This window comes from Trachemys scripta, chromosome 4, assembly GCF_013100865.1.
Source record: "Trachemys scripta elegans isolate TJP31775 chromosome 4, CAS_Tse_1.0, whole genome shotgun sequence".
In the NCBI taxonomy this organism is placed as follows: domain Eukaryota; kingdom Metazoa; phylum Chordata; order Testudines; family Emydidae; genus Trachemys; species Trachemys scripta.
Window position 1 is genome coordinate 67,600,603 of NC_048301.1, and position 23,399 is coordinate 67,624,001.

The 23,399-nt window shown below is 42.7% G+C and overlaps 1 protein-coding gene across 2 annotated transcripts in view; it reads left to right on the forward strand.

Annotated features, from left to right (window-relative positions):
- Positions 1-23,159, forward strand: part of DCAF5 (DDB1 and CUL4 associated factor 5) — a 95,512-nt gene extending 72,353 nt beyond the window's left edge. For both annotated transcript variants that reach the window (XM_034769337.1, XM_034769338.1), the window contains exons 8-9: positions 10,194-10,321; positions 19,182-23,159. In XM_034769337.1, coding sequence (XP_034625228.1) covers positions 10,194-10,321; positions 19,182-20,999 — 1,946 coding nt within the window. In that variant the 3' untranslated portion in view covers positions 21,000-23,159. The remainder of the gene's footprint in view (positions 1-10,193; positions 10,322-19,181) is intronic.
- Positions 23,160-23,399: the final 240 nt, after the last annotated feature.

A 23,399-nucleotide genomic window follows, 5' to 3' on the forward strand; every position in this document is an offset into this window, starting at 1 on the left:
CCAGTGGGAACGTACTCTGGAACACTTTAAATTTAAAAAGTCTGTTGTGTCTCAGACAACTGGTGATTGGATATAAATCCCTTCATTTCTAGAACCCTGGTTTGAATCCACCTCAACTCAGTAGTGACCAAAACTTGTCCAGATCGCACAAACTACCACCTCAACTACCATTAAAAAGCCCTTGTTGGCTTTCTTGGGAGAGAAGGCAAACCCTGAGTGGGCTGTGAAGGCAGATGCTATTCAGAGAGGACATCCTCCAGAGTGGAGGCATTATTGGGCAGCTTGTACTGCTGTATCCAGTAGAAGTTAATGTAGGGCCCATCTTTAAAAAAGGGAAGAAGGATAATCCGTGGAACTACAGGCCAGACAGCCTCATCTCAGTCCCTGGAAAAATCATGGCGCAGGTCCTCAAGGAATCAATTCTGATGCACTTAGAGGAGAGGAAAGTGATCAGGAACAGTCAGCATGGATTCACCCAAGGGCAAATCGTGCCTGACTAACCTGATTGCCTTCTATGATGAGATAACTGGCTCTGTGGATGAGGGGAAAGCAGTGGATGTGTTATTTCTTGACTTTAGCAAAGCTTTTGATACAGTCTCCCACAGTATTCTTGCCGGCAAATTAAAGAAGTATGGGCTGATGAATGGACTATAAGGTGGATAGAAAGCTGGCTAGATAATCGGGCTCAACAGGGTAGTGATTAATGGCTCTATGTCTAGTTGGCAGCCGGTATCCAGCAAAGTGCCCAAGGATGGCGTGAACTGCACGCTCAGCAAGTTTGTAGATGACACTAAACTGGGAGGAGTGGTAGATACATTAGAGGGTAGAGATAGGATACAGAGGGACCTAGACAAATTAGAGGATTGTACCAAAAGAAATCTGATGAGGTTCAACAAGGACAAGTGCAGAGTCCTGCACTTAGGAAGGAAGAATCCCATGCGCTGCTACAGACTAGGGACCGAATGTCTAGGCAGCAGTTCTGCAGAAAAGGACCTAAGGGTTACAGTGGACAAGAAGCTGGATATGAGTCGACAGTGTGCCCTTGTTGCCAAGAAGGCTAATGGCATTTTGGGCTGTATAATAGGGGCATTGCCAGCAGATCGAGGGACGTGATCATTCCCCTGTATTCGACACTGGTGAGGCCTCATCTGGAGTATTGTGTCTAGTTTTGGGCCCCACACTACAAGAAGGATGTGGAAAAATTGGAAAGAATCTAGCAGAGAGCAACAGAAATGATTAGGGGGCTGGAGCACATGACTTCTATGAGGAGAAGCTGAGGGAACTGGGATTGTTTAGTCTGCAAAAGAGAAGAATGAGGGGGGATTTGAGAGCTGCTTTCAGCTACCTGAAAGGGGGTTCCAAAGAGTGTTCTCAGTGGTACCAGATGACAGAACAAGGAGCAATGATCTCAAGTTGCAGTGGGGGAGGTTTAGGTTGGATCTTAGGAAAAACTTTTTCACTAGGAGGGTGGTGAAGCACTGGAATGGGTTACCTAGGGAGGTGGTGGAATCTCCTTCCTTAGACGTTTTTTAGGTCAGGCTTGATGAAGCCCTGGCTGGGATGATTTAGTTGGGAATTGGTCCTGCTTTGAGCAGGGGGTTGAACTAGATGACCTCCTGAGGTCCCTTCCATTCCAATCCAATCCAATCATATTCTATGATTCTAAGTTTCAGCATCCAGGACTGTCATTCTAGGTCCTTTCACTAGCATTAAAATAATTTTAATACATATTTTCAAAAGTGAGGATAACGCTGAGAATAGAAAGGGAAGAGAAACATAAATACCAAATTATTACCATTTTGGTTGCCCCAGTATTCAATTGCCTGTATTTTTCTCTACATTGTGCTGAATTCTTTGGCAACTACTATGTGTGGCTTTAATATGTCCATTTGCCTTAATGCTCAGAGTCTTTGGCACTTCCACATCCAAGAAAAATAATTTATTTTCCATCTTATAACTTCACAAGATTTGTTCCTTTAACTTCAGGAAGAGCATTCTGGAGGACTATTGATCATTGTTAATTTTTATGGTGCCAACAATGTGCTAGGCACTTTTTTGAGAACTGTATAGCTAAAAGCACCAGCAGATGGTGTTTCTCCTGACCGAAGAGAAGAGCGAATCTAAAGGGTGTGTTGCTTCTCCAAATTGTTTCCAGTTTATTTCAGTAATTACTCTGGCCTTGTCTGTTTGTTCAACTCCACCAGTGTAGCAACAAGAGGCTAGTGTAGATGAGGTGCCGACAGCTTTTAGCAACAAAGAATCCTGAGGTAGACAGCCCTGAATTTAGACAGTGATTTTTTACTGTAACTTTTTAAAATCACATGTTTTTGCTGGCAAGTGATGCTGGAGTTTCCCAATCAATTTGACAGTAAGAGGCAGACAGTAACTCCTTGGTACCTAAATCAAATTCCATTGTGCTATAGAAAGTTCACTTTCGAGCATATCTTCATTCATAGGCATAGCCCTTCCTCTAGAGGCTAGGAAGTGATTTCAGCGACTTAACCACTTAAAATTAAAATTGCTAATTGCATTAATGAAGAATGTTGAGCTGGATCATTTAGGGTGGAACTTACTTTTCCCCTCGGGACATTTCAAGTAAGAATTTTCATCATCAAATTATCCAGCCCACCTACATTCCAGTCACATTAATCAGTAAAAAAAAAAAAAAACCTATTAATGTTTGATTGTTTCACAAGAGCTGTTCCCAAAAGATACTTACAACTCATGCTAGGTCCATGTTATCACCTGCAACTTCCCCTACGGAGGGGATGAAATGTGTAGAAAACTTGAATAATTGGCCATAAAATTTGTTGGAGGGAGAAGCTGATCTTATGTAGCATTATACTCCTCCTCCCCATTCCAGGTATGGCAAGTGCAATTTAGATTTTCTGGTATTCTAGTGAGGGTGAAGGGGCTGCACCACATGACAGTCCCCCTGGCAAACCCATGAGGAAATATCCCAAGGAATTAACATTGACTGTCAGCATTTGTTCCTTCAAGTCCTGCTCTGCATCTGCAGACTGTCAAGCATGTGGTTTGTTGGGGGGTGGGTTGGTTGTTCTGAGTGATGGGGAGCCTCCAGCACCAACATCTCAGAGGAAACCCTGCTCCCACGGCAGGGCACAGCATTACACAGGGACTGACCCTCTGTGCAGAAGCCTCCACTCTCTATGGATGTTTCAGTCTGAAATTTCCCTGTGGATTTCAAAACCTCTCCAGGCCTCCAGTTTGTCTGCATTATAGACTATTCAACCCCACTCTCTAGAAGGGATAGAATAGAAACCTCCATTTTTTGCTTAACTTTAGCTTTGTATAGTGCTTTGGTTTTGAGTTGTGGGGGGGGGGGTTGTTTTGTTTTTTTACACACAAGGGTCTGGTCCATGCTGTGTGTATCTGTGGTTTGTTTTTTTTTATTTGTTTGTGTGTGTGTGTTTGCTTGTTTTTTGCAAATGGGAAGCCATGTATTTTTAAAACCAGAAACAGAGGTGTTTGCTAACATACAAAGAGCCAGATTGTGCCTGTCCCTTGCATGGGTGCACAAAGGAGTGGGGAGAAGGAAGAATTTAGGATGTTTTACCTGGACTCCTCTTCTCCCCCTTGTAGGAAACATGCCTAATTTCATTACCCGTGTCCTACTTATTCATGGGGAGGAGTTGAGGCAAGGCCATGGTCCTTCATTACCATCACCATTCCCCACACCACATGACTCCCTGAGGTACAATCCCTCCATGGATTCCCCCTAGCATTATACAACTCAAATTCAGGACTGTGCCTTTAGGGCACAAAGTGTCCCAGAATATTATTAATGGAAAAACAAATTAATTTAAATTGGCTTGCTACTGCAGTGCCATGTATTACAGATTAATGGTGTTTTGTGTCAAACTGGCAGCAGCTGTGAACATCTGGCCCTTCTCACTAGTTTTCAGCACTTAGAATAATTCACAAGGCTTGTATGAAGTTACATTTTTGTCTCAACTTCCCACTACCTTATATGAGTGAGTGGATTTTTTTTTTTTTTTTAAGTTTTAGATGGAAAAGACTTTGTTAGGTCACTGAGTTTGTCCTCAGGAGGCCAGTGGAGAATTGTTCCCTGCAGTAAGTTCTCCAGAGGCTTGTCCAATTTTAAATGATTTGAGCAATGGGACTTCGATTACTTTTCAGACTATTCCACATTTTAGTAGACTTTCAACACTAGGGAATTTTTCCAGCTAATCAGACAATCTGTTACTTATGTTCATCCCATTACACCTGAGCAACTCCTCTCCATTCCAGAATGCTATAGGTTCCTCAGTGATACCTCTGGTTGTGTGGTCCAAAAATCTTAATTCCCTCCCAATGCTATGTGGCATTTCAAACTCCTATCTAATTTGCTGGGTACTACCACCTGTAGATCTTGGTTGGCATTATTGCTGTCCAAGTATAGCTCTTCCCTTCAGTATGTTTAACAGCATTTCCTGAATGTATTGGCATGCATATTTCTAAGTGTAATCTCACTTTGGTATTTCGTGCCCTGTTTGTGGTGTTTCTGTCCAAACTGATATTTGCAGCACTGCATAATTTATTATCAGTGGATTTTATTTCCCTACTGTTAAACCCCTTCTTCCAGATAATTAGTACAGATTATAAAAACAGGCCTAATTCTAACCCCTTTGTCGTTGTTAGACACCTACCATCTTAACATTGCAGGTTAGTATTACCTTTTGTCTGCTACTAGAACCCAGACATATTTCATAAACTATTATTGTGTTAGCCATTTAAAAAATGTCTAGGAAATTGAAGATATTTAAATACAACTATAATTAGCCTGTGGAATTTTGTTTTGTTCAGATTTGTAATCCAGGATCTCTAGCAGAGAGAAATTAACTCAATGGTAGAAGAATTAGACTCTGCTATAATATGTAAAATTAAACCAAACTGGTTAGTCCATTTGCCACTGCCTTCTGCTGGATGTAATCAGAAATACCCAGCTCTGTCTCATAAGCCCTGTATTTGCACCACTCTCAGAAATGAGTCAGATATGTTGGGGCACTGTAGCTCCTAGGTGCTATGGTAATACAAATAATAATTAGTCATAAAACACATTAAACATTTCTTCCTTTGGAGCAGCTAGTTTTGGAGCATACAAAAGGAGACCTATTATGGACTCTAATTTTGAGTAACATGTAGGAAGTAGAAGTAGATCAAAAAGTAGCTACCACCCCTGTTAAGTATCAGAGGGGTAGCCGTGTTAGTCTGAATCTGTAAAAAGCAACAGAGGGTCCTGTGGCACCTTTAAGACTAACAGAAGTATTGGGAGCATAAGCTTTCGTGGGTAAGAACCTCACTTCTTCAGATGCAAGTGACTTGCATCTGAAGAAGTGAGGTTCTTACCCACGAAAGCTTATGCTCCCAATACTTCTGTTAGTCTTAAAGGTGCCACAGGACCCTCTGTTGCTTTTTACAGATTCAGACTAACACGGCTACCCCTCTGATACNTATAAGCTGCTTCTATTCTGAGTCTGAGGATTTAATTTCCACACTTTTGACTTTAGGGTGGTTTTGATTAGCTTCCCTTTTTTTTTTTAATCCTCTTTTCTGAAAGTTTAGAATCAAAAAGTTTAACTTGCTTTTTATGAGATTCTTCCCATGAAGACAGTAAGTTTAGTTGTACTGTCATCACTATAACTCAGTGGCTTAACAGGGGTGAAAAGCAACAGAGGGTCCTGTGGCACCTTTAAGACTAACAGAAGTATTGGGAGCATAAGCTTTCGTGGGTAAGAACCTCACTTCTTCAGATGCAAGTGACTTGCATCTGAAGAAGTGAGGTTCTTACCCACGAAAGCTTATGCTCCCAATACTTCTGTTAGTCTTAAAGGTGCCACAGGACCCTCTGTTGCTTTTCACCCCTGTTAAGCCACTGAGTTATAGTGATGACAGTACAACTAAACTTACTGTCTTCATGGGAAGAATCTCATAAAAAGCAAGTTAAACTTTTTGATTCTAAACTTTCAGAAAAGAGGATTAAAAAAAAAAAGGGAAGCTAATCAAAACCACCCTAAAGTCAAAAGTGTGGAAATTAAATCCTCAGACTCAGAATAGAAGCAGCTTATATGTATACTATAATTATGCAAGAATATTGAAATCACCATGCAGAGTCAGTCACAGAAGGTATGCATACCCATGAACAAAAAAAGAAATAAGGGCAGCGATGGAAAAAAAAAATCCATGTAGTCAAATGGCATAATACAAGAGATTATTCTGGCCAAACAGTTGTCCTCCATAAAATGGAAGTCCAGTCTAAGTGAAGCCAACAGAAAGATGCAAACTATGGCAAATAAAACTAAAGATGGAGTTAGGAATTTGAACCGCTAATCACCAAAACCTCCCAAAGTCTAAGTATATTGGAAGATGAAACCCTATTAGAATGAGTCTGCTAGATCACTATGGAGTAAAAGGACTGATTAGAGCATTAGTACATTACAGTAAAGCTAAATAACTTGTTTGCATTAGCCTTCACCACTGTCGGAGACTGAGGTGTCTGAAAACAAAGTGCTGGAGCAAACTGACATGTATGACACATAAATGGATGAGAATACTGTTATGGGTTTCACCAGAAGCTGGGAATGGATCACTTGAAGATTACCTGTTCTGTTTATTCCCTCTGGGGCCCTGGCATAGGCCACTGTCGGAAGACCGGGTACTGGGCTAGATGGACCTTTGGTCTGACGCAGTATGGCTATTCTTATGGGTTGAATTAAACCTTGTTATGGGTCCAGTTTAACTGCCATTTTACATTCAGGATAAATGTAAAGAAGCCATTGTAATCAGGTGACTGAAACAGTTAAGTGGCCACTACCCCAAACACAGGCCCATGTCTCCTGCCAAAATGAAGGCACATCCCAGGCCACTCAGGAATTTGAATTATATGGGCAGGAACTCAGCTAGGCATTGTTTGAGTAAGTATGTGTACGTGAGATTGAAAAACAGAACAGTGACAGAAGCAGAGAGAAACCCAAGCAAACGGTAACAGAAGTGCTGGTAATGTGGCCCTGAGGGAAAGCTAGAAGTGAGAGCTTTTTGGAAAGGCAGGCTTAGAATAGCGAGCAAAGGAACTGTCTCCTGTTTGGTTTCTCCTGTATTCAGAGAAACAGTACTTTGTCTATTTTTTGTAAATAAATAAAATTGCATCAAAGAAATACATGACTCTCACCAATTTCTCACCCTAACTGGAACAACCTAAAAGACCCTGATTTTTTGGCTAGCCACATAGGTCACAAGGGGTAACAATCTCATCAGTAACATTGGAGAGTATAAAAAAATATTACTGTAAGGGATATAAACACTTGTGTTTGGAAGCATAAGCTCACCACTAACTAATAGGGTTAGAATAACCTGCTTATAGGGAAATCTTTCTGTAATTGTCCATTTTAGGCTTTCTTTCATCTTCCTCTGAAGCATTTGATACTGGCCACAGGATACTGGACTAGATTAGCCAGATGAGTCTGGTCCAGCAAGTGGAGCCTCTGTTAGCTGAAATGATGAGGACTTCCAGTTTTGGAGCAGAATGATTGGAGCTCCTTTCCCATTGCCGCTGAATTTCTGAGTGGCCACACTTTGCAGCATAGTGACAGCTGTGAAGTTCTGGATGCCTACGTATTTAAGATCTTTTGCATTTACATGTTGTTCTCCATCCAGAGCTCTCAATGTACTTTACAAATACTAATCTTCAGAATAACTCTGAGGTAAATAACGGTTATAACCATATTACAGATGAGGAAGTGACTTGCTCAAGGCCAAGTAAGAAGCCTGTGACAAATGTGGAAATAGAGCCCAAGGTGTCTGACTTGTAAGCCTGTGTTTTAACCACAAGACCATCCTTCTTTTCCCGTTTTATTTCTAGCGCCTGACTCTTAGGAGCATTCCTAATCCTCTGCAAAGCATTTCCCAATATCAGACCTGAGTCTTGTACTACAGTGTGTTCAAGTAGCCAGTGTGTAGAATCAGTGGATGCCTTCCAGGCATCACTTGTATTGAAAACATTTACTGAGCAGCTTCTGCCTTTTTACTCCTAAGGCTTTTTCCTGGAATGTTTCTCCACCAAGCTAAGATAAGAACTTCAAGAAATGCATTTGGCATAACCTTGCACAGTTGGCCTGATGCATGCTAATGATTGACAGTTGTGAATTGGTTGGAAAGAATGCCGTAGAAGTAAGGCAAGTTGCCATGAATGAATGTGATCATGAATGTTTAGCATGGACAATAGCATGAAAAGGGTGAGGAGTCAAAGCTGGGTCTGAAATTAAGGATTTAGGGTCCTGTTCTGCTTCCAGTTATACCCGTACCAACCCCACTTACGCCAGTGGGATTCCATTCGCATAACTGGCATTTTCTGTGGAGACTTGCCCAAATTAGTTGAAATTGTCACCTGGTTCAATCTTGGTGACTGCCCAAGAAGAGATGTAGGTGAGGGGAAAGAACTTTCCAAATTTCTCAGAGGGTACTGGGTGTCTTTTCATTTTGTAAATTTTGAAGCATTTGGCCAGGCTGTCTCTGTCTTGCTTTTTTTTTAAATCTAATTTATGGCCTCCTCTCTTCCCTCTTTCTTTCATGCATACATCTCAAATGTGGTATGTTCATTCAAGTCCCAAAGTTAATTGTGTCCCACGCAGATTTAGGGTCCCTTCTCTTTTACCATTGAAAAGTCCTTCCACCAGAAATAAAGTACCATGAAACTGAAGTTATAGAAAGAGTTATTTACATAAAAGGACTAAGTCCCACATTTTAAATCAAGTAAAATTGTGTCCCTGTCATTTGGGGTTCTTGTCACACATTGTGTCCCTCATTTATGCGTTGCTAGGTTGAGAGGTGAGATTTCAGGGATAGAGGAGTGGAGTAGAAATCAGCTGATGAAACTTTCACGAAGGGAGAAAGGTTGAGAAATTGGTAGATTACATGTTCTACACTATTCATGTAAGCTACAAAGGAAGGCTGCTATAAAAGCTGTATTTGAGATGATGTCTGGTTTTGGTTTTTGGTTTTTTGGTTTTTTTTTTTTTCCCCCTGCCTGGCTGCCATTTAGTGTCAGTGCAGCTTTTCCTACAGGAAATGGCCATTTGATGGAAATTTCACTGCTCTCCATTTCAGGAGAAAATGTTGCTAGTTAATTAGGACAACATAGGAATCGAACTACAGTACCATCTTTGTTCTGAAGTAGCTCAAGTATGGGGACAAAGGGGGAACGAAACCTGATGAGCAGAGCCACTTGGGGGGGAAAAAGCAGTTCAGTTTAAACCTAACAAGCAAGCTTTGTGTGTTTTTTTTTTCTGAAGTTAGGATTGCTGCAGGCAGCATAGCTCAGTAAACCGCCTTCAGCTTTCTAAAAGATGTATTTTGACCTCAGGAGTTATATTTTGATAAATCATTTTCTTTCCTCTGTAGTTGTTTTCATTTTTGACTTTTAAAGAACAGTGCTGTTTTTGCTCACATTCTTCATTATGACATTTCCTTATTTTAAAATGCAAGTGCATGTTCTCAAACGAATTATACTTGCATATAAATACATTGAAGAATCAACTGTGTGAAAAGTTGTCATTGGGAAATAGACCTAATAAAATAAAATACAGAGAGCTTCTCGCACTTAAATTGGAGTCACTAATGTAGGGCCTTATAGGTACTACCATTGTTTTCTGGCACTCCTCTTTATATAGCCAGTGTGGATTATTTCCTTTGCCTCGTGACAAGGAGTCACACCCCATGGAACAATGCTCTTTTTCTCCATTTCATTGCCCGCAGATTATCTTGCAATCTTTACCACTGATAAAGGAAGGCACAATGATTGGGGAACCAACCTGTGAATTCATCTCTGCCTCAAATTTAGACTCTAGTAGGTCTTCTGCTTCAAACAAGCCAGCTTCACTTGCAGTTCAATTAAATATGTTACTGTTCTTTTATATGAGATGCATACGTTTATCACACTTATCCCGGGGTTCTAAAACCGCCTATGTTTTTTATTTAGGAGGATGAAGTGTGTAGTCTCCAAGTACAGATTCGCTGGAGGTATAGTCCTCATCGGAGCTGCATTCTTTCTGTAGTAACTTAATGTGAATATTTGAAATTCTGTTGTCAACACAGGAGTTACAGAATATAGTTAAGATGTACTGTTAAATATAGTATGCTCCAATTCAGTTCCCTTCTTCTTTCTTCTGTTTGCCTAGGTGGGATCGGCAGGGTTGTTAATGGTGCCTTTATGGTGTTGAAAGGTCATCGGTCTATTGTAAACCAGGTTCGGTTTAATCCCCATACCTACATGATTTGCTCCTCTGGCGTTGAAAAGATTATAAAGGTAAGAGAACAGTCATTGTCATAAATACATTTTTCCTTTAAAAACTGATATTGAAACAGCACCTTTGTTTTGTTAATGACTCACTTCCCTACCCCACCCCACCCCAAAAAAAAGGTTTGATGCCAAGGGGGCTAGTCCCTTTATCTGTCTGGCCCCAAACAGGGTGTGTCCCCCATGAGTTGTCATGACTTCATAGCAGCATAGTCTCTCATAGTGTGGACTATGTTTTAATGTATATCTGTTTGTCTGTCTTGTGGACACTCTCCCTTTCATAATACCCTACCATTTGCAATCATATTCCTGTGACAACAACAGAAATTGCATACATAGAAAAGTAACATTAGGAAAATGTCTGTGCGGTGTGTGTGTGTGTGGTTTTTTTTTTTTTTTTTTTTAAGATAATTTAATTTGTTCTGTATCCAGATGCTAAGAGTTAGCATCACATGACCTGGAGCCCTTAACTGATCATCAGCAAGTGCCGCTGTTTGGCAGCAGTATTCTGAAGGCAATGGCTCAAGTTGGCTAGCCTATCAAGTGGACATGATTTGTCTTTTACCCAACTCTTTAATTTGGGCAACCTATTTTTTCCATATATTTGAATCCATATTACATCAGTACCATGTTCCTGATATTAGACCTTGTCTCTTTTTTTATATACGTTTTTAATAGCAGATTTTTTCAGCTAAATATAGTGTTTTATTAGAGACTGGCAAAAGTAGAATTCTCAATCTAAACCAATTGAATTTCAAATGGTGTGGGGGCATAGGGTCAGATCTGAATTTTGTGGATTTGAATCTTCCCCTATGGTTTGTTTCCTGCTTGGGCCTGAAGGAAAAGGAACCTATTTTCCAGTTTCATTTTGAGCATATCTAAAGTCTCATGAGATTTTGGCCCGAACTGGCAGAAATGTAGTATGATCAGTTATCTCATATGATTTCTGACATCCTGGAAGACTTCAGTACAACTGAACCTTAGCCTATACCTGACCCAAGTACTACCTCCTGGGTCCATTTCTAATTTTTCACAAAAGTGTATTAAGATGCTTGTACAATGATGACATGAATAAGTGGAGCTGTATAAATTACCATATCTTTGTATGTATTCAAGAGGGGATGGACATTGCTAGGTGTTAGAATTGTCTCTTCTCTGTATTCTGCATTTTAAAATGTGCAGAATTTTCAGAAGGCCGGTGACTACCAGAAACTACATGGAATGCAGAGGTATATCCTATTTTGCTATCAAGTACTTCTCTTGGGGTGTAAGATAAGTTGGCTTCTGTTCCTGAGTTGTCCTAGGTGTTTGTACAGCGCCTACCGTGCTTTGCATGCCACTGCAACGGAAATAAGTAATTCTGTTTCACTGTTCCTGTTGACAGACCTAGACTGACCAAATTTCTAACCATGAAAACTGATCCTGCTTCAAACCATTTGCTTGAATGGCTTTGTAAGATTCTTGAGTGCACATGGCTGGAAAGGAGGTTGTTTGAGTATAACTAAATGCTTTTAGTCAGTTACAAATTGACCTTTACCCTGCCAAGGAATGTTTTAATAGTCTGCAACTTGGGGATGAGACGTGGCCCAAATCCTTGGGAGCATGGCCCAATGCCCATCTGCTTCATTCACATTCCAACTATTAACAGCCTTTAGAATCTTATCCTAGTTCCACTTTCTTCTTCGTGTTTTCCTCTGACACATTAGTTTTGCACCTCCACTTTCCTCCTCTTCTTTCTTTCCATTTTCATTTATATTCTCCTGAGAGACTTGTGTGTGTTTTTAAAACAAAAGAAAATATCTGGCTTGCATCATCCTAAGTATGGATTTTGACAAAGTGTGTTGTATAGTCTTTAGACGCTTATTGACTTTCCATTTCTAACAGACTGCCTGTTTCTATTTAAACACAATTCTGCCAGAGGAATTTTTGGCTCTGCGAACTTAATTCATGCAGTCTAAAGTCTCTCTTTTGGATTTTGGATATATTGACCCTTTACCCTGTGAATCCTTCCTGCACGACTGTACTTAGTCTGTTGGATTAACTTTGGCATAAACACATCCCCTGTGTTGCTTTTGTGTACACTTTTTTTTTCCTCTGTCTAATGATTAAAAGCTTGGTTCAGTTAAGTGTTCATTCATAGGATGTGTAACTTTCGAAGATCACTTTGCTCCAGCGCTTCCTTTAAAAGACAATTTCTGTTGTCACTATGTGTGTGATGGAACTTGCTTATCTGCTTTGAAACAACTGAAGTCTTTAAGATCACAAATTGGAAACAAATCAGTGGGGGAAAAAAAGTTTAATAAAATCCAGGCAACTCCATACATGAAAGTGGCAGAACTTCTTGCCCTTTGATTGTTGTACATCATCTGTCTGGCTAAGCTAATTATGCTTCTCATTTAGGGGCCAGCGTGTCTTGAGTTCAAGTCTGTTGCCAGCATTTGAGCTCATTTCCAGTGCTGAGATCTGCACTGCAGTACTGCAGGTGAAGGTTGCTAACCTATTAGAGGTACCGTCTTACATAGCAGCAGTTACCAAACTGATCTGCAGAGCAATTGCTCATCATGGGAAGTAGGTAGGTTACATGGTGCTGGCTGCCTCTCTTCGTTTCCAGTTCCTGTTACAAGTGTCCAGTGCTCCTCATTGCAAGGAAAAGCCTGGTGACCAATAAAAGCAGCTGCTTGTAAGAAAGTAAAAGTCAATTTAGCTGCCCTCTGCTAAGGGTCCATGCTATGTATTTGGATGAGAGGACTCAGGAAGTACGAGAGGGAATGATGTCCATGGAAAAGAGGAAGAAAAGGACCAAGTGGCAGAGATGCATGTTGAGGGAGGCCGGAGACAGAACAGGTGGATGGAAAAGATGAGATGAAGAGCAACGGGAAATGGCTTTTTATTGCATTAAAGCCTCTCAAAATGTATATCCTTTCCTAATGTGACGTTTTCATGTAAGCAATTACTGTAGCTGCCTCAGGGATGTCATGATATTGCAAGTGAGAGGGGAGATGCACAATGGACCTCTACAGCTAGTTTTCAAATCACTTTCTTAAAAGCTCTCCTCTTCCCTTCACTGCCACTCGAAAAAATCCTTTTTATTTTTTTAAAAGAAGATATAAAGACAACCTTTCAGCTATTAACCAGTGTTCCATTTCCTCAGCTATATGAGGTTGGTGATGAGCTAAAAGTGTGGATACAAGCAATTGTTTGGGTTTTAATTTTTAGACTAGCTTTACTAAATTTAGCACTTATTGAAGTAAGACACTGCTAGCACCGACATCTAGGTATAATACAGACAAGCTATTTGAGATTCCCACACACTTCTGCCAACACACTTGCTATTTTAGTGCTGGGTACCAAATGAAGGCCAAATTAATCTCTAGCTTAACTCTAATAAAATCAGCGGGCTTACTCCAAAGGTGGCTTTGGCCTTTGATTTTTAAAATGAACCCACATGAATATATCTCATTGGCTTGGACTTTTGATGTTCACCAGACCTGAAAACACGGCATGTAAGAAGCTTTAAATTCAAATCTGGGTGCTTATTTTGAGGGTATAGTTAAACCCAGAGTACTTCAAACAGCCCTGATTGAGCCCCATCATGCTCATTTTGCTCAGGATTAAAGTGTGTTTGAATCCATATTACCAGAGAGGAAATGCTGGATGCATTAACCCCTGAGTATAGCGCTCTCTCTTTCCAAATGCAGGCTTCTGAAGGGAGGACATGATTTTGAAGAGTGTAGAAGTGAGTTAAGTAGGGTTACCATCCATCCGGGCTTCCCCGGACATGTCCGGCTTTTTCAGCATTAAATGGCCGTCCGGGGGGGGATTTCTAATCAAGTAGAAATGTCCGGGATTTCCCCCTTCCCCTCATGAGGAGTGCGGCGTGCCTGATTGGACGCCTGGCCTGATTGAAAGCCGCTCGCAGCCACTAGGGCCTCTAGCAGCCAGAGTCCCTCCCCCTCCTCCGCTCCCTCCTCCCTCACAGAGCAGCGCGGCTGTGTTTGATTCCACGTGGAGCCTGCATTTCTCCCTCTGCCGGGTGAGCAGGGGTAGCAGGGCAGGCGGCGGGGTGTGTGTGTGTGTGTGTGTGTGTGTAGAGGCTGCAGGGGCAGGCAGGGGGCGCAGAGGCTGCAGGGCGAGTGGGGAGCAGGGGGCACAGAGGCTGCAGGGGCGGGGGGGTNCAGGGCGAGTGGGGAGCAGGGGGCACAGAGGCTGCAGGGGCGGGGGGTGCAGAGGCTGCAGGGCGAGTGGGGAGCAGGAGGCACAGAGGCTGCAGGGGCGGGGGGGTGCAGAGGCTGCAGGGTGAGGAGGAGCAGGGCAGGCAAGGGCATAGGGGCTGCGGGGCGAGTGGGGAGCAGGGAAGCACTTAGCAACCCCCAACCAAGATCAGAGCGGGAAGGAGGAGGGGGAATGCAGGATGCTCAGAGGAGGGGGCAGAGTTGGAGCAGGGACTTTGGGGAAGGGGTTGGAATGGGGGCGGAGAAGGGTTGGGGCGGGGAAGGGGTGGAGTTGGGGCGGGGCCGTGGAGTGTCCTCTTTTTTTTAAATGTTTGAATATGATAACCCTAGAGTTAAGGTACTGGTTTAATAGCTGCCCTTTGCAGTTTTATTTAGTTTAACATCTTTCCTACAAACTGCATTGTAAACTCCTTTACAATTAAATGATGGAATGAAAAAATGGTCTGACAGAGAGATGCAGATGAGGCACTCCCACCAGCACCTGTGAAGCCAGAGAGGAGGTCTGTGCAGCTGGGCAGGGGATGCTGGGAGTACAGCGAGAATGTCCATAGGACACAAACTAAAGCAAGTCCAGGGAGAATTTTAAGAATGACGGTCATTTTGCATTAAAACCTAAAATGAATAGCAGCTTTGGAGTTTGAGGATGAATGGTGATGTTCCACTTGTTTGAAAATTACCAGTGTATCAAATATAGGAAAATCTTTTCACCCTTGTTTCTATGGTGACAAGCCATTGTCTACATGGCTATCTGCTGCTGCTTGATAGGATAATCTGATGTAGTCAGGTGGCTCTAATTATTTTCACTTACATTAAGAGCATAACTTTTTTTCAAAAAGAACAGGAGTACTTGTGGCACCTTAGAGACTAACAGATTTATTAGAGCATAAGCTTTCGTGGACTACGAAGTGGGCTGTAGTCCATGAAAGCTTATGCTCTAATAAATCTGTTAGTCTCTAAGGTGCCACAAGTACTCCTGTTCTTTTTGCGGATACAGACTAACACGGCTGCTACTCTGAAACTTTTTTCCAGTTATTTTGACATGGTGTATAAATTATGTGCAGTACCTCATGGTACTTGGGGCTGCATTTCTTTTCCTGTGAATAACAAAGGCAGCTTAGACTTGTAAGTAGAGCTCCAGTGCTCAGTTACGCCCCTTGCATCATCATCCAAGCATCCTCATCTCTGACCAGGCAGATAATTCTGCACTCAGATATCTGTTGCTATCCCAGGTTTTAAAACCAAAATTTGGGACAACTGGGAGTAGTGCTGGTCTCCTCTCCTCTTTCTACCGTGAGATGAATTATTTTAGGGATTGTTACCTGCCAAGCTTATTATCTCCATTTGTTCCACATCCCTCAGTGTGGTGGTCACCCAGACAGGACAGTCAAAAGGCCAAGGCATTTTGGTTATGAAGAGACCCAGTTCAGGTTCCACCAAGGGAAACTCTGCCCCAGTTGCTCCCAAGCCAGGAAAGACTCCTCCAGAGATGCTTTCACAGGAGCAGGCCAGATCAGTTTTCTTTCAGTGCTTGGGACCTAGTTCCTGTTCTTTACAATCAGGCATATTTTGGGGGAAGAAATTCAAAAATCCCTGTAATTCAAAACTGTAGAGCTGTTTCATTGCTGCGTAGCCTTCTGGGCTCAGGCAGGTCCTAGAGAACTCCAGCCCAAGCCTGGAAGTCTACACAGCAATGAAACAGTCCCACAGCCCAAGCCATGCGAACCCGAGTTGGCTGGCATGGGCCAACTGCAGGGGTTGTTGTTTTTTTTTTGCTGTGTAGACATACCCTCAGTCTCCCTGCTGCCAGTTCCAGTGGTCCTTGGCTGCTAGGAGCAGCAGCTCAGGGATGCTCAGTTGCTCTGTGTGAAATGGCACATATGCAGTTCGCATGGGTGGCATGTGAACAGCCGGCTGGGGGAGGCTAGCCCGAGGCCCCGCCCCTTCCGTGTCTCACCCCAATCCCCCCGCTGGAGCCCAGAGCCCTTTCACCGTGGCTGCAGGTCCTGCCCCAGGCTAACGCGTGGCTCCAGCCCCAGAGCACCAGGAGGGAGGGGTGGGGCAGCCCCACCCCAGGAGTGCCAGGAGGGTTGTCGGCATGGCCCCAGGCCCCTCAGCCCCAGAGCACCGGGAGGGAAGGCAGATGGCGCGGCCCAAGCCAGGGCTACCACACAGGGAGTCTGGAGCCGTGCAGAGTGGGAAGCAGGAGGGGGGAGGCCTGGGGGCAGAGTGTGGGCAGGGTCACGCCATTTGGGGAGGCACAGCCTCCCCCCAGCTTATGACACCCGCCGCACATGGCAGTCCAGTAGGCATATGGGACAGGATAGAGCTTGCTGTGTGCTCCATAATATCTGTGAGAGTAAGGGGGAAGACGTTTATGGTGGGGTGGGAGGTTGAGGCAAATCGCCTGGCGTCCGATTTTGAGCAACCAGACACCAGAGCGATTAGAAGAGCACAGCAAGGCGCGCTGCGCATCAGAGAGGCTTTGGAAACCAGTTTCATGACTTGCCAGGCTTCGGTGTGACAGTTGTGTGCGTTTCTCCTTAATGCAAACCTGCCCACTTAGTTGATTTTAATTCCCTGTAAGCCAACCACCCTTCCCCTTTGAAATAAAGTAACTATTGTTTTGAAACCATGCATTCTTTCTTTATTTAATTTCCGTTAAAAAGAGATAACGGACAAGGTAGCCCGGGTGGGGTGGGGGAGGAGGGAAGGACAAGGCCACATTGCTTATTGTAGCCACACTAAAAATCAAACTGTTTGAATGACAGCCTTCTGTTGCTTCGGCCATCCTCTGGAGTGGAGTGGCTGGGTGCCCGGAGCCTCCCCCGCCGCATTCTTGGGCATCTGGGTGAGGAGGCTATGGAACCTGGGGAGGAGGGTAGGCGGTTATACAGTGGCTGCAGCAGGGGTCTGTGCTCTTTTCGGCTTTCCTGCAGGTCCAACAGACTCTTCATCATGTCCGTTTGCTCCCCCATTAGCCTCAACATTGCGTCCTGCCTCTGCGCTCACTTAATTCTTTCCTGGCCTCTGCCACTGAATGCGTCCATGCATTAAGCTGTGTCCTATCAGTGCGGGAGGACTGCATGAGCTCGGAAAACATGTCATCGCGAGTGCGTTTTTTTTCGCCTTCTAATCTGCGATAACCTCAGGGACGGAGATGATAGAGGGAGCGTAGAAACATTCTACGCTCTACGATTCTGGGGGGACTGCATGGTAACCTGTGCTGCTGAGTTCGCCACGCTGACCAAACAGGAAATCAAATTCAAAAGTTCCCAGGGCTTTTCCTGTGTACCTGACTAGTGCATCAGAGTTCAAAGTGCTGTCCAGAGTGGTCACAGTGGAGCACTTGGATAGCTCCCAGAGGCCAATACTGTTGATTTTTGTCCATGCTACCTCAAATTCGACCCAGCAAGGTCAATTTTTAGCACTACTACCCTCACTGGGGAGGAGTATACAAGTCAATTTTTTAAGAGCCCTATAAGTCAATGGAACGGGGTTGGTTGTGTGGATGCATTCATTTTAAAATCGACCTAACGCGGCTAAATTCGACCTAACTCCGTAGTGTAGACCAGGGTTCTGTATAGGTGATGCTGCCAGCTCTGTCTACAATACATATATACATAATTATAATATTGGACTTATATTAATCATTAGCAAGGTGATGGTGGTTAGTATCAGAGTCCAGATTAATGCTTTAGTCTTGTTGCTTCTCCATCTGGAAATAAAGAGGATTTAAGTATTGCATTAGCTAGTGCATCCCATAATCCCTACAGAGCATTGGTATTCTGTTCTTTCATCGAGAAACCTCTAGCAGCACTGGGCTCTGCATCAGTAGCATAGCCAAGACTGTTGACATTGAGTCAATCAATTTCCCAACATCACTGCTCAGCTCCCCTTCAAAGGTAGCGTAAATAAATATCTAAACATTCTTACTTCCCCTCTCTTTCATGGGAATGCAGGCGTGGGGGATCTTTTTGATTAGATCTACTGCAGTCCCTTGACATCAGATGCATTGAGGGATGGGGAAGTCAATCTCTCACATAACCTTTTAATTCAGGACTGTTTAGCAGATGTACTAGTAATATTCAGCTTTTTACCTGCATGCATTCAGCATCCTGATCACTGAGCAGATTTTTTTATATAGATATATATGCAACTGGATGAAATGTCACTGCACATCATTACAAGTGATCCTAGTTTCCTGGGAAACAAGTGCCTTCATTATTGCTTAGATTGTACTGTAGGCAACAAACTATTCTTACCCATAGTGAGTAAGCAACACCTATTTATACAAAAATAGAACACTGATATTTGCAAGAAATATTACAGTCTGAAATACTGAAATTATTGGGGATTTGTGATGTGAGCCGCCAAGGGAGGAAAAACTCCTTTTAAAAAAAATCTGGAATGGGGTGAAAGGAACAGTTCTCCAAGTACTAGAAGTTCTTGTTTGGGAGATGGGGGACAGTTATGTCTAAAACATGGTCTTTTATATCATAATCTTTGCATTTGTGTTGCTATAGTATTTGAAATCCTTTTAAATAGTATGTATTTAAAATAGTGTGTGTGTGTGCGTGTGTGTGTGTGTATATATGTGTATATAAAAAGCAATGTATTCTTCTGTTTTACTCTTACAGATCTGGAGTCCTTATAAGCAGCCTGACTGCACAGGAGATCTGGATGGTAGAATTGAGGATGATTCACGTTGCCTCTACACTCATGAAGAGTACATTAGTCTTGTGCTGAACAGTGGCAGTGGTCTGTCCCATGATTATGCCAACCAGTCTGTCCAGGAAGATCCACGAATGATGGCATTCTTTGACTCCCTCGTGCGCCGGGAGATTGAAGGCTGGAGTTCTGACTCCGACAGTGACCTTAGTGAAAGCACCATCTTGCAGCTCCATGCTGGAGTAAGTGAACGCTCCGGGTATAGTGAATCAGAGTCCTCTGCCTCTCTTCATCAGTCCCCACCGCAAATGGCAGAAGAATCAGACGAAACAGCCTATAACTTGGGGACCTTAAGATCAACAGAATCTCCGCCAGCAAGAGAAGATGTGGCTTCTCGTCAACAGAGGCTATCTGCACTTAGAAGATATCAGGATAAACGTCTCCTGGCTCTTTCCAATGAGTCTGATTCTGATGAGAATACCTGTGAAGCAGAACTGGACACAGACCTTTTCCCACGGCCAAGGTCCCCAAGTCCTGAGGAGAATGAATCTAGCAGTTCTAGCAGTAGTAGCAGCACAGATGATGAAGAGGAATTGAATGAACGACGTGCATCAACACGTCAACGCAATGCATTGAGACGACGACAGAAAATGCAAAGGGAAGAGAGGACTAGTACAAATCCAGAAAATGTGAGCACCTACATAGGTGAGGATCTCTATGATTACCCACAGATCAAAGTAGATGACCTTTCTTCTTCTCCAGCTTCTTCACCTGGAAGAAGTTCTACTAATATGGAGGTCCTCAAAGAAAGGGCCTCTCCTTGCTCAGATAATGAATCAGTAGAGAGAAAGATTTACAAGGCTTACAAATGGCTTCAGTATTCTTATATATCCTATTCAACTGGTAAAGATGGTGAATCCTCTCATGAAGAGGGGGAGAATGATGAGGGGAGACCAGGAACTAGTGGAAGACACAGTACAGCACCCTCCTTAAATAAGGAAGATGCTAGTAACTTGAGTTTATTAGTTCCTCAAGGTGCCCAAGATATTTCTACTGAAAGCCACAGCAAAGAAACTTTAAAGGAATATGGTACGGTAGAAAACTCTAGTAATGGTCAAGATCATGAACGCGACAATCAGCGACGGACAGAGGATCAAGAAAGCACATCCCAAGACACCAGCAGTGGGTCTGTAGAACATTCTTTTGAGACTAAAAAGCTCAATGGAAAAGCCATCTGCAAAGGGCTAAGTAGTCGTACCGAAGAGCCATGCACTCAAACTGCAGGACTTCTAGAACAGAAAAACAGCCAGAACTGTCAACCAGCATCAAGCCACCACTCACTGGCTATTTCCAAGGATTCACTCTCTGCTGCCGCCATCTGTAGCGGATCTGGTAATTACTCCAGAAACCAAACTGATGACAGTGAGGACCGGAACCTTGAGACATCCTGTGTAAATCACAATAATGGCCACTTACATCCTTGCCCTTCATATTTCAACAATGGACAGAGGTTTGGAGAGCAGGAGACTATAACCCAAGGACTACAATCACACTTAAATGCTGATAATGGCAACATTGTACAGACAGGTGTGACCTTGCACAAAGACTGTTGCCTGTCTGAAATGGACTCCAACAGTTACAGTGTGGGTACGAAAGAGGATATCAGCAACTTGCATCTGACAGACAGTGAGAGCTCTCAAGCTCTTGGAGGACTGAAAAGGCACAGAGCAGAGTTTGAAGACACAGATTCAGAGAATTCTTCATCAGAAAAGAAGTTAAAAACATGATAAATGAAAATATCTGTTTAGCACACTCTCTCTTGCGTGCGTGCTCGCTCTCTCTCCTTAAAAAAAAGAAAAACAGGAAGTATTAAAGGCACCAAGAGCCGGGGGTCTAAAATGTTGCTTTTCTGACTCTCCTTTCCATTCTTCAGTGGGTCTATTTTAGATTGCCTATGGCTCATGCTGTATAAAAATCCAATCAACTCTCTGATAATGAGACTGAGTATAGTGTACCCTTCAAGGTTCTGTTAAAGTAAATCCTTATTAAGACGGTTGACTTATTCTTGTGTGAACGTGTGTTGTTTGTTCAGCCAGCCACCTAATCTGACTGGTGTTAATGTAATTATTCTGCTGAAGAGGAGTTTTTGCATATTGATAGTTATTCTACAATGCAGGCTTTACAGTCTCATGAAGAATGATTGTTGAATTAGACCACACTGATAGTGCTGTGCAGTGTGTTCTTTAAAGAAAATGGGAGCAAATGGGAAAAAGCGCTCTGGCCCTGTATTCCACTTCAAAAAGTAAAGAAGTGTCAGATATGTTTTGAAAATATCCTCGTTCATGTATGTGGAGATACTTCATAAAGCACTTACGTTGGTGTACTTCAGTGAAGTCATTTTAATACGAATACAAAGGTGTAGGAAACAAGCCTCTTTCCAAAATCAGCTTAGGCTGTTCCTATGATACCTTTTACCTTTTTAAAAAAAAGTTAATACAGTTGCATCGTTATGCTGAAATATTGATGTTTGGTGTTAGAAGTGTGAATTGATGTAGACCCAACTCCAGTCAAAGGCCATTCAAATATGGCGCAGAAATATACCCTTGAATGTGCCTGGCATACTTTGGTTCATTGTCACTGGAACGTGACCCTGAATGCAGGGATGTATAACAAAAGCATTACCTTCTGTGTGCATACTTACAAGAGGCAATCTGTCAAAGAAAGAAGGATGATTATAGATGGGAGGGAGGGGAAAATGTATAATATATCTGACACAGCTTCTCAAGCCTTTCCAATTTTGCTGTTCATTTGTATCAAAATTGGTCTTATTCATCACACTAGGGAGCTTGTGCAAATAGGCTGGTGTTAGAGTACGTGGTTGGTTTTTTCCTCTGCCATGCTGCAATATTGAAATTGCAACTGGACCTGTGGTTTCCAGCTCAACAAGTATTTCTATGTATGAACTATTTACCCTAAATATGGCTACACTGAAACTTAGGAGGTGTCTTGTGTCAGAGAAGGGTGCCTTTGCAGCTTGTCGCTGTGAAGCTGGTATATCATTCTGGAATGATGGGTAATGTTGGCTGGGCCCTGTTTTTACTAGAGTGCAGTAGTCCAACAGCCCTGACACACTAGGTGTACTGGGGTAGTGGTACTATTGCCCACACAATTAGATGAGAGGAATCTAGGGAGGAAAGAGAAAACAGATACATAGGGCATAAAAATTACTTGTTTGGTTCTGATAGTATCGATAAAAGAAAAAAATGCTTGTGCTGAATGTAGTAGTTGCTAGAAAGTGCTAGCAAAGGCTGCCTGATTTTCAGGAATAAGGAACTCTGCCTGGGAAGACATTTTTTGCAATACCATTCTGTTCAGCTTGTGGTTCAGCATTGGTTTCAGTATAACTGCCTCACAGATACTGTACCTGGAGGACAGGTAAAATGCCCTGAAAAAAGAAAATGAAAGACAGAGAGAGCTTCTGAAAGGATGATGAAAGGAAAGAGGAGAGAGGGAAGGAGAAGGGAAAAGAATGTGCTACCCTTGTGGGAACTGAAAAACCTTGATGAATTAGGAGGAGGAGGAGAGAGAAATGACGTGCCATAGATGATTTCCTCTCTCCCGGTCAGGGTCCGTTTTTCTAAGGGGAAACACCGATGATGAGTGATAGAATATTTAACGAGCATGTAAGAAGGTTGGAGGGGGAAACGTTTTCAAAACAAGTGTAAGTAGCAACAAGGAAGTGTTAATATTTTGCTATCTTACCCGTGGAAAAACATTTCTGTAATAGTGGGACTCAGATTGCTGTAATCGAGATGGCTTCTTAGAGTGTCTTTGTTTATACTTTAAAAAAAAAACTGTTGTAAATCCTGGTTTTGTAAGCCCAAATCTTAAGGTTGCAAAAGCAAAAATCTATCTTTTAAAGTTCATTAAATTGGAAACTTTTTTTATCCTTTATAGTCACTTTTTTCCCCCTCCTGTGCATGTGCTATGAAATACCTGGAATTCCTGACCAAATACTCCACTGAAAAGTATTCCAATAAGCAAGGTCTTTTCTTTGAATGCTTAGTGTGTTACTTTCTAATTTATTTTCTTACTAGAAACAGAAGAAAAGCTCCCCAGGGCTTGAAGTTCAGCTCTGTCTTATAACCTCAGGCCATGGGGACTCACTATGGCTTCCCAAAGACGTG